The 11,940-nt window shown below is 47.8% G+C and overlaps 1 protein-coding gene across 1 annotated transcript in view; it reads right to left on the bottom strand.

Annotated features, from left to right (window-relative positions):
- Window positions 1-11,578, bottom strand: part of DEFB1 (defensin beta 1) — a 12,072-nt gene extending 494 nt beyond the window's left edge. Inside the window, exon 1 of the mRNA XM_007448463.1 lies at window positions 11,518-11,578. Coding sequence (XP_007448525.1) covers window positions 11,518-11,578 — 61 coding nt within the window. The remainder of the gene's footprint in view (window positions 1-11,517) is intronic.
- Between the last annotated feature and the right edge of the window lie 362 nt (window positions 11,579-11,940).

Here is an 11,940-nt window from a genome sequence, read left to right as displayed (position 1 = left end):
GGGAAAGAGAGCACTTCAGACTCCGGGCTTGCAGCCACAGGGACTTCAGAACCCTCGGTGAAAGCAGAACAGACAACCCTTTGCAGAGCACGTCACAGCGGTTTCCCTTCCAAGAGCTTTGCACTCAGTTGATCTGTGAGGCTGCTCATGAAATAAGGCATCTAAAGAGACCCCTCCGTCCGAGGTCTATGCCAGCTGTGGCCAAACAAAAGCCAGAGATGAACAGCAGGGTTCTCAGTGGGCTTTCTCCTGCCCAGGGAGCTTTGGTGTACAGGGAATTCACGTTAGTCCCCAAATAGGTATTCGACCACTTTGTACTGTTGCCATCCTCTGTTTCAGAAATGCAGAAGCATCTTTCGAATTCCAGGAGCATTCCTGAACTTTCCTTTTACTCCTGTGCTGTTTAGTTACATCATTCCCTCCAGCTTGATTCCCTGCCCACCCCCCCCCACCCCCATCACTGTGTCTGCTGCAATCTATGATCCTTTAATGTCAGGTTAAAATTATAGCTACTCTATAAAGCTTTCATCATTTTCCCAGTTGGAATTTATTTTGTCTTCCTCTCCGTCACAGAATCTCATAATTTGAAGACCTCTAGACTCGTCTTCCACCGTATCCAGCAGAAAAAGCTGCCCTCTGATACCCCTGGCAAGCAGCTATCTAGCCATTGTTTTGTGTCTCTCTGTTGCCAGGTGTTATGGCCTGAAACACCCCGCCCCCCGCAATGTCCCCGCCCCCCCATTCATAGTTGAAGCCCTAAGCCCCCGAGGACCTCAGAATGTGACTGTATTTGGAGATGGGGCCTTTGAAGAGCTGACTGCGGTTAAATGAGGTATATGGGTGATCACTAATCAATAGTGTCCTTATAAGAAGAGGAAATTCGGACACACAAAGGGACACGAGTGATGTATCAGCACAAAGAGGAAAGGCCACGTGAGGACAGAAGGCGGCCCTCTGTCAGCCAAGGAGAGAGGCGTCAGGAGAAACCAAACCAACACCTTGATCTTGAACTTTTACCATCCAGAACTATGAGAAACGAGCGTCTGTTGTTTACGCCGCCCACACTGGAGCAGACCTAGGTGACTAATGCAGCAGGCCATTGTCGCCCTGGGAGACAGGCTTCTAATCTCTGCCTGCTGGACACTTGGTTTTCATACTGATGGAAATTGTCCTCTCAGTAACCTCCAGCTAGTGGCGCTTTTCCTGCTGTATACAGACAAGTCTAATCACTCTTTCAGAAGGCTGTCCCATTTTCAGTCATTCTGCTGCCTTAAAAGTCTTCTTTTTCTCATTTTTCTCAGTGTCTAGTTTCCAGACACTTCACAACCCTGTTCATTCTCCTCTGGATGTGTTCAGTTCATGGATAGACTTCCTTAAGTTTGAGGCCTGGAATAAACACAAAATACCTTAGACGTGTCCTGTCTACCAAGAGCAAAAGAGGCTTCATCTCATTTTGTTCACTACAGAGCTGTGCTGTGCAATGTGGTGGCCACCAGCTACGTGTGGTGACATATTTTAATTAATCGAAACTACATCAGCCACATTGCAAGTGCTTGATGGCCACGTGTGGCTAGTGGTTACTGCACTGGACCATGCAGTGATAGAATATTTCCATCATCACAGAACATCTCATTGGACTGTGTTGCCATGGAGATGGAGGGACATTGAGAGACACGCTGGTCCCACTGTCCGAGGGAAGCATCTTAGGCCAAGGCCACACAGTTGCTCACACAAAACACAGTCTCCTGATCTCCAGCCTGTATTCTTTCTGTACATTGTATTGGTTCCTGCCAAGGCTGTTCAAGATTGTTCCAGGTTTTAAAAGCCTCACCACAATATCGACCTCCAGTAAGATCATAGTCAACTAGACTCTCTAAATCTCCAGTTCCAGCTTTTGTTGCTCTTCATTGGAAGATGTCAGAGCTGGAAAGATACTCAGTCCAACCCCTGCTGCAAGATTGAATCCTTCCTTCAGTACGTCCTCCAAATGATTGTTATTAGGAAGATGGATCAAGCTAATAAATGTGAAAGCCCTTTGAAATCAGAAGGTCTACACTTTCTTTTTCTTGTTGTTGTTGGTATATATGTGTGTGTGTGTGTGTGTGTGTGTGTGTGTGTGTGTGTGTGTGTGTGTGTATTTATACCAACATTTAAATATATGTATATTTAATGTTATGTTTACCCTTCCTTTTGTTGGGTAAACAGAGGAGACCCAAATACAACCAACTGTGGCTTTTTAGAGCCCAGATGGACCTCAGAGCTCAGCTACTTACACCTCTCTGTGATTCTCTCCCTAAATGAAGATGCTGAGGTCTGGCGATGCCCCCCAGGGCATGCAGTTGGCCACAGGCAGAGCCAGGACCAGAGGTAGATCCCATGACCCCCACCAGTTCTCACACCACCTCTCTGCTAGTGAATTATGGTGTCACCACACTCAGTGGGAACTCATTTCTGGCATTATCTTTGAGGATCTAGTATATTATAGGACCCCCCAAAAATAGCAACCTATTTAATGTCAGGGTACTTTGGTTACATTCCTTGTTCTAGAATGAATTTGTGTGATTTCTAGCAAAGCACTCAAACTTTCTGAGCCCCAGCTTCTCAAATTTAAAATTGAGGAGACTAGATTATGTGATCTCATCCATTTCTAAGATTCTGAAGCTGGTCATCTTTCCTTTGGTGGGGAACTAACACGTTTATGGTCGCATTTAATCCTCCAAGGAATGTATCACTTTTTCCTAACTTACAGACATTGAAACTGAGGCCCAGGGAGATTCAATGTTCCCATAATCTAATCAGCCAATGATTATATTATCTTAATAGATGCAGAAAGATATTGGAAAAAAAATCAACATTGATTCATGATAAAAAATAAAAGCTCCTAGCAAATAAGAAACTGGAGGAAACTTCCCTAATCTGATAAAGAGTACCTACAGAAGCCTACAAAATACAGTATACTTAATGGTCAAGTATTGAAAACATTCCACGAGATTGGCGATCAGACCAGCATAACTACTATTGTCATTACCATTCCACATGGTACTTGAAGTACTGGCCAGGGGGATAAGATAAAAAAAATAAAAATAAAAGGTACAAGGGTTGGAAAGGAAGAAATAAAATTGTCTCTATTTGCAGACATTATGATTATATGTAGGCAATCCAAAAGGAATGAACAGGCAAATTTAGCAAATTTAGCAAATTTAGCAAACATACAAAAAAGAAAAAATGAATTTTGCTTCTGTATATTAGCAACGCAACAGAAAAAAGGAAATAAAATAAAAACACCATATAGAAGAGCATAAAATATGCCTAGTTATAAATCTAAGAAATTATGTGCAATACCTCTATCTGTAAAGAATACAGTATTTTTTTGAATTTAAAGAGGCCCTAAATAAGTAGAAATATACTATGTTTAAGCATTGGAGGATTAATTATTTTTAAAATGTTAATTTTCCCCAAATTAAGCTGCAGATTTAACCCAATACCATAAAATCCCAAGAGATTTCTTTCAGTGAAACTTGATGAGCTGATTCTAAAATATATATGGAAATTCCAAGGACCAAGAATAGCCAAGACATTCATAGAAAAGAAGGCGAGAGAATTTGCTTTACTGGATTTGGAGACTAATTACAGAGCCACTGTGATTAGACAGTGTGGTGAGGATACAAGGGCAGACAAGTACATAAGTAGGACAGCAGAAAGAGATACATGCGTACATGGAAAACTGAAGTAGAAGGACAGTGGCTCCGCAGAACAGTGGAGAAAAATGGTCTTCTCAGTGCTTGGTTCTGGGACAATTGGATATTCATAGTGGAAAAAAAAAAACCCTTTTCTCTTAGCTCGGACCATACATGCGCACTAAAAACCACTGTCAGATGGTTATAAGCCTAAATGTAAAAGGAAAAACAGTAAGCCCCCAGAAAACAGCACTGAACACTTTCTTCGTGCCTTTGGGGTAAAAAAAAAGATTTCTTAAGGTACAAAAGCGCTAACCCTAAAGGAAAAGATATGATACATTTAACCACATTAAAATAATGTGGAAAACCTCTGCTTAAGGAAAGTTTCCATTCAGAGAGTGAAAAATTAAGGCACAAGGTAGGAGAAGATATTTCTAATACTTACAACCAACAAAGAGCCTCTATGCAGAATATATAAAGAGCTACTACAAATCATTAAGAAAAGACAGATAATCTGATAGAACACATGGGCAGAAGACAAAACAGGTACCTCACAAAAGATATCCAAGTGGCCAGTAGTTATACACAAAAGTACCCAACTTATTATTTATCGGGGAAATGCAAATTAAATCGCCAGTGATATGCCACTCCCCTCACCAGATGGCTAAAATTTTACAATGATTGACATTATCAAGTGTTGACATAGATATGGAAGAACAGGCACTTTCATTCATTGGTTGTAGGAGCGTAAATTGATATATACGCTTTTGGAGAACAGTTTGGCATTATTCATTAAAATTCAGTAGTATAAGCATATGCTACGACCCAGCAATGCCACCACCTCTTGACACGTAGTCCGCTGAAACGTATGCACACACCAAGCTATGTTATTCAGCGGGAATGTTAACATGGCAAAACTATAAGAAATACAGCAAGTTATGACCGTAAAAGTCAAGTGATGGTTGCTTTGGGGGGAAGGAGGGATTTGTGACTGAGAAGCCTAGAGGAGAGCCTCTTAGGTGCCGGTCACACTGTGGTTACAGGGGTGCTTGTTTTATAATAATTCATTAAATTATACATTCGAGTTTCATGTGCTTTTCTGGATACATGGTATATTTTACAATTAAAAATTAAAACAATAAGAGTTGCTTTTGAAAAGGTCTTCCGTGTATTCCTAGCACTGTGGGCCTCCTGTGCTATGTGCTGTGTACACCCTCTCCCATCATGCCTTGGTCCGTTTCCGTCCACTCCCCGGGCATGCAAGCTCCTTGGATAACTCACAGCCCTTCTCCCCTTCCCCAAGAATGACAGTACGTCTCTAGACTTGTGCTCATTCTTATGTCGGTCCTTATTCAGCTGGTCTGAGAAATACAGTCCAACACATCATGTGGCAGCCTCTGGAGCGCCGTGAACCAGAGGAACGTGGGAAAGAGGGAGCGCGCTTATAGGTCAGAATGAAGGATGAGAAGGGGTGAAGGCAGCAGGCCTGTTAGGAAAGCAGGCTTGTACCGGCTTCTATGCTTGCAGCGAAAAGAGAGACTCTCAAATACTACACAGTTATTAGGCCGATTATAGCTGGACTCTTAATAATCCCACCCAAGTGCAACTACAACACCAACTGTTTTTTAGGTCAACTGTAATAATAGGTGTTGGCTGAATGAAGTGCTGTTGTGATTAAGTAGCAGGAAATTAACTAGAAAATAAGTACCAATGGGTCAGTCCCAGAAGAAAATGAGAGGAAGAATGTTCATGGCACCGAACACGGGAGAGGCTTGACTGTTACACAGTCATCAGGAAATAAATGTGCCTGAGGGGCATGGACAGCTGTCAGTGCTGCCGAGACGGGACACAGCCTGTGCAGGTCAGATGGTGGAGGTTCAAGGAAAAGGGCAGGTGGAAAAGTCTATAGAGAGGAAGATACATTGGAAACATGGGGCGGGGGGGATCTTTGGACTTTATATAAAAGATCCGCGAAAAAAAAATTTCTTAAAGAGCCTTTCAGAGAGACAGGAGTGGGGAGCTCTGAGACTGGGAGTGTGGTCCTCAGGCCACGGGCAGTGGACCCTGTTCCCCGGCACTCTCCTATGAAGTTGGATTGACAGTATACAGTCGGAGGTGCAAGTGAAGTTTTGGAACAATGTCATAAGGGAAGCTTGGGGAGCTTTTGACTAAAATATAAATTTCTTGTACTAAAAGACCACCAGGCTAAAGCGGAGTGAAGTGCTGAAATGACAAGGGTTTCGGAGAAGAGGCCTGAGCTCTACCCCTGCCGGGACCCCTACCCCCTGCCCTGGAGGACTGCACTGCGTAAGCAGCAGAAAAGCGCAGTCGTGAAGAAAGTCAGGAGCCAGAACAGGGTTGACGGGACCCATGGATCTGAGATGTGAGAGGAGCAGACACAGACACAGGTCTGAGGAGCCATAGAGTGCAATCCAGATTTGCCAGTGCTGGCTGTGGAGTCCCACACCTGTGGTGATGCATACAGGGACTTGTCCGTGGGAAGTGACGTGAGACTGGTCGTCTCGGAATGTGGGCCTGGGCAAGTCAGCTGGGCTCTTTCCCCAGTCAGGACAAGGTGGCTGGTTGGCAGTGTGCCTGGGGAAGGGTTGTCCACGAGTGAGTGGGTCCCCTCCCATTGGGGACATTACAATAGAGGCCGCTTGTCCACTTAGGAGACGTGCTGGTGGCTCAGGCAGTCAGTGGAGGCCAGAGAGGGTCGGACTTGACCTCTGTGGATCTTTTCAAGTTATCTGGGGAAGAAATCAATTATATACAAGCCACTCCTGCAAAACAAATAACAGAACTCCAAACCAAATGAAAACTCAGGGCCCCTCTTCCACAGACGGGTCACCCATGACGTCCCTGTTCCTAGAAACGCTTGCTGGCCACTGATAACCAGCAGTGCCTCCTATTAAGGTCATGAAAGCTTTAAGTCACTTCCATCTAGATTATCCTTAGGATAAATCGATTTGCTGGTGACATATCCAGGGGTCTTTGGGAGGTGTGGGAAAAGAATATAGGAGTTCGAGTCAGAGCTGAATTCGAGTCCTTGGTATTCGCGGGCTGAGTATTTGAAAAGTCAGCCTCTCTGAGATTCCCTGCAAAAACCATCTCTAACGTGGGGATGAGAGTCGTCCCTGCATGATGGATGCAGATGCTGGGGACACTTAGTGAGATGTTTTCGGAATTGTTCGTGGCACTATGAAGTGCCATAGCCGGTGCCGTGTGACCGGCGTTTCTGAGGATGACTCTGTTTCCCCCGCATTGCTAATCGGGTGCCTCTGTCGGGTCTGCTTCGTAGGAATCAGGGGCTTGTGTCTGAGGCACCGGGGAGCGTGTTTTTCCGGACGGAATCCGAGGCCGTAGCAGGCACATTCCTGGTGCTGTTGCCAGAGTTCTGCGAGGTGGAAGGAATTCGGGCCAGCAGGTCAGAGTGACACACTCTGCGACACTCAGGTGTGAGCAGGGCCAGGTGGAGATCCAGGGTCACAGGACGTTGGGCTGGGACTTGTTTTGCCTCATCCGTCACTTTAAAGGTGAGGAAACAGAGGCCCAGACTCCCGGGAATGCACGTGGTATCCGTGTCCGGAGGGAAAGGAAAGAAGAGGACTGAGGATTGGGCCATGACTCTATCAGCGGCATTAATTTTGGTTAACTTGCTGATCACCTGGCAAAAGCGCAGCTGTGGGCCCTGTTTACAGGAAGACCGTCCTCACTGTCCCCCTGTATCTACTTTCCTCTCCTCTGATCAACCTCCACGTGGCAGCAAACCAGTCTCTTTTTATTTATTTATTTATTTATTTATTTATTTATTTTCGGCTGCGTTGGGTCTTTGTTGCTGTGCGCGGGCTTTCTCTAGTTGCGGCGAGCGGGGCTACTCTTCATTGCGGTGCGTGGGCTTCTTACTGTGGTGGCTTCTCTTCTTGCGGAGCACGGGCTGTAGGTGCACAGGCTCAGTAGCTGTGGCATACAGGCTCAGTAGTTGTGGTGCACGGGCTCTAGAGCGCAGGCTCAGTAGCTGTGGCTCGTGGGCTCTAGAGCGCAGGCTCAGTAGCTGTGGCTTCGGGCTCTAGAGTTCAGGCTCAGTAGTTGTGGCTCACAGGCTCTGGAGCATAGGCTCAGTAGTTGTGGCGCACAGGCTTAGTTGCTCTGAGACATGTGAGATCTTCCCGGACCAGGGCTCAAACCCATATCCCCTGCATTGGCAGGCGGATTCTTAACCACTGCGCCACCAGGGAAGCCCAGCAAACCGGTCTCTTAAATAAGCCGTTTCTGATTCTGTCACTTGTGGGTTTAAAATCCCCTGGGGCTCACTCGCACCCAGATGCGTTTCCTGCTGCCTCAGGCCTCACTGGATCTGCCCCCGCATCACCATCCTGGCTCCTCTCTGCTCCCTGGCACGCTCTGTGCCTTGAGCGGCCTGCAGTGTTGCAGCTGAGGGCCTGGGAGTCCCTGCTTTGCTACCAGTCATGTGACTTCATTATTGTTATTTACCCAGAAAATGGGGATAATGATTCTTCCTCCCCCACGGGGCCACTGGGAGGACTAAACTAAAAACGAGAGCTATGGTTTTCTATTTCTCTTCATCTCTAGGCTTTCACACCAGCTATCCTTTCCATCTGCTTTGTCCTTGACTTCTCTCCTTTCACTGGTTTAGTTAATTCAGGGCTGCAAATCCAGCTGCCCACTGCAGCCAGGCGGGTAACACAAATCTGTGAAGTGGGCTGAGGTGAGGCATTAGGGACCGGTGGGGTCTGCAGTGACATGGGGAGGGAGTCCCGTCTGGAGGCACAGCCGCCGTTTAGTTGCAGCTCACTGTTGCCATGTAGGAATGTTGCCACATCTTTTGTGTTTTTAAGAGAAGATAACACGTACACACTGCTGTATTTAAACTGGATAACCAACAAGGACCTACCCTGTAGTACAGGGAACTCTGCTCAATATTATGTAACAACCTAAATGGGAAAAGAATGTGAAGAATAGATACATGTATACGTATAACTGAATCACCTTGCTGTACACCTGAAACTAACACAACATTGTTAATCAGCTATATTCCAATATAAAATTAAAAGTTTTAAAACTTTTTTAAATTTTAAAAAAGAAGATAAAAATCAGATTTTCCTTTTTTTTTTTTTTTTTTTTTTTTTTTTGGTGGCATATCCTGACTTTTAAATGTTGGGAGGAAATTAAAAGAAATATTTTTTTGAAAATATCATGAACACCAAAATGACTTCCAATTTTCCGTCCCTCAGCTTCCTCAAGGCCAGGTCAGCTCTCGCTGTCATGTCTTCTCCTAACATCCTGCACTTAACAGCATTTCACAACACGGTGGCCATTAGTTAAGTAATTATGTAATCGGTTTTCTCGTCCCACTCTGTTTCTGGAATGTGTAGAGATGAGACCCAGGGCTGTGTTTCCTGGCACATCCCCTGTTCCTGGGTGACACCTGCCCACAGCAGCTCTTAACCAAACACTCCTTGAATCGGTGAGGGAACAACATCAACCTGCCTTGATTTCTCAACACCTCGGCTGGGGTCCCATCCAGCTGATGCAGGGACCTGAGTCACCTTGTCATTGTGACATCATTCCGCATTCACAGAAAGACCATTTGAATAAGATACAAGTGGGCAACCCATTTTTTTTTGTTTGTTTGTTTGTTTTTCTGACAGAGATGAAAACTGCTAAAGAGAACGTCAAGTCTTAGGATCTCCTGTAGTGACCACAGAACACTGGTTCCCCCGGGTCACGTGGGCCTCGATTTCCTCACCTGTGAAATGACCAGGTCTAAGGGCTCTTCCAGAAAAGGAGTGAACTGACCCACGCGGGGGCTCAGGGTTGCTGAGCAGCCCCCACTCCCTCCCTGCAGTAACCCTGCAACTGTGCATCCATCGGGGCGGCCCATGGGCAGGGTGGGTACGGCAGGGGCAGCTGCAGCAGCTGTGACAACCCCTGCACAGCAGTGAGGACTCAATGACCAGAAGCACAACCAGTGCCTGAGGGTAAAGCAGAGAGGAGGTGAGAGCTGCCTGAGCTGTGGCCTGGGGGACGCAGGCTGGGGGCACCTGTGTGTTCCAACGCGGAAGACACTTGGGGCTCTTCCCACCCAGATAACAGCACCCAGACAGCACGACATCCCCCAGAAAACACTCGTGTCGAGTTTGCCCTTGCCTGTGGCCCTCTTTTAAGATGCAAACGTCCTGGGACAGCAGAGGCACTGCAGAGGTGGTGCTTGCCGTGCAAGGACCTCGGCCGCTCCAGCTGGGAGGTGGAGGGTGGGTGCTAATCTTGCCTTTCTAGAAGATGAGCTGGGGTCAGCAACTGGTCCTGAGGGCCCCAGTCCCCATCCTGGGAATCCATTCACTGATAGTTCTGTCCAGACAGGGCCTGCCTGTCGTCGGAGGACAGCGTCTTAGCTGATCCCGTGTGCACTAAGTGTTGCACGATGTTAGCTGATAATTCATGAGTGATTAGTAAGTTTATCTGCTCCTGCATATACCCTTGGAGACACTTTCATTTTCTGCACTCTGCATGAGATGCTCGTAATCATATTTACATGTCATAGGCTGAAAAGAGCTCTTCACGTTAACAGTGACTTTCAAACATTTTGAGTGTGACCTGAGCTGCAGTAAGAGATTTTGCACGGCTACTCAGTACGAACTCACATGCAATGAGATGAGTGTGATAAAACAGCAGAGACGCTGACTGAGTGGCATGCACTGGTATTTTCTATTCTTTTGAGAAAACAAGGTTGCAACTCACTAAATTAATTTCTCCACCTCTCTTATGCATTCCACCTGGAAACCTTAAAACTCTGCATTGGAATACCTCTGAACCCAGTTGTCCAAGGGGAACACTGAGGCACCCCTGGAGCAAATTAGGCACGTCTGCACAGTAAAGTGATGGCCTGGAGAAAAGCACAAGTGGGTCTTTCAGAGAATTCCAGAGCTCTAACACTTTTAGAGCCACCTGCCACAGCGCGCTCAACTCACAGATGCGGAAACTAAAACCCAGAACGTGAGACTCGCTCAAGATCACTTAGTGAGTGAGCGACGGGGCTGGGGTAAAATGTAGCCCCGATTCTGCCAGAAGAGTCTCACCTTCTCTTATGTCAGGGGCACTGCTGCCTTGACCCAGGGGAGCTGGGCCTGACACAGAGCTCCCCTGCTCTGCACTGGGGAATGGCCCACCCTGGAGGATGTGAACGGATTTCTCAAGGAAGGTGGATCTCTGACTGCCTGCACGCAGGTGAGTCAAGGATTCCAGCTGAGCTGGTCTTGTGGGCGAGGCGGGAGGCATCTGCTTGCAGCAGGGCACCTGGGAGAGCCCACCCCGGGACCTGGAGAGAGATGGGGTGGCAGCCTGCACCTCTCAGCTGCCTCGGACCCTGACCTCTCAGGGTGAGGAGACGTTCTGCAGATGGAATAGGTGATCCCCTTCCCCATAGGATACTTTCAGGATGCCTGAGACAAAGACAGGGCTGGGAGGTGCTGGGAGCTGCCTGGCGTGGGCCTCACATCCCTGCCAAGTGCAGAGGGAAGGGAGCCCTAAAAGACAGAGAGACAGGAGTCTGGCCCTCCTGCAGCTCAGCTGCCCTCAGGCACCTGGGAGAATAAGCCTGGGGATGCTCCAGGCAGGCGCGCTTGCCCCTGGCGGCCAGGATGGCCCAGACCCTGCAGGCTCAGTAGGCTTCTGCCCACAGCCTTCTGCCCCCAGCAGGCCGCTCAGCCTCGAGGATGCCTTCCTGCTTATCTGTCCTGGGGACACAGAGGCCGCTGTCCTTAGACTCAGCCCCAAGTCCCAGCCCTGGGGCGGGCGCTGCAGCAGGTCCCCAGCTCACCTGTGGCCAGCTGCGAAAAGAGGAGGCCGAGAGTCAGCAGCAGCAGGTAGAGGACCCTCATGGTGGTGGCAGGTGGCCCGGATCCCCGGGGAGGGCAGAGGCTCCTTGGAGGCTGAGCTCTCAGAGGCTTCCAGCAGCTGCAGTGTCACTGTATTTATAGGGCTAGAGGATTGCACAATCGCACAGACTGATGTGAGGGGTGGTGTCGCAATCCCGAGTGAAATTCTAAGAAATCACACTTCACGGCAAGCCCTGAGTCAGCCGGGAGTCACGTGGACACACTTTTCTCCGGCTGGCTGCAGCTGGACCCAGCTCTCGGCCTGCAGGCGTGGAGGCAGTCCTCCGGTTCTGCTTTGAGTCTCAGCTGGGCAATTCAGCTGGCGTTCCCAGAACAGAAGCTCCTGCTAGAATCCCTCTCGCTGG

The sequence above is a fragment of the Lipotes vexillifer genome, unplaced genomic scaffold (genome assembly GCF_000442215.2).
Source record: "Lipotes vexillifer unplaced genomic scaffold, Lipotes_vexillifer_v1.1 scaffold1091, whole genome shotgun sequence".
Taxonomy (NCBI): Eukaryota; Metazoa; Chordata; class Mammalia; order Artiodactyla; family Lipotidae; genus Lipotes; species Lipotes vexillifer.
Note: the sequence above shows the minus strand (reverse complement) of the source record. Positions and strands in the feature narration are given on the sequence as shown.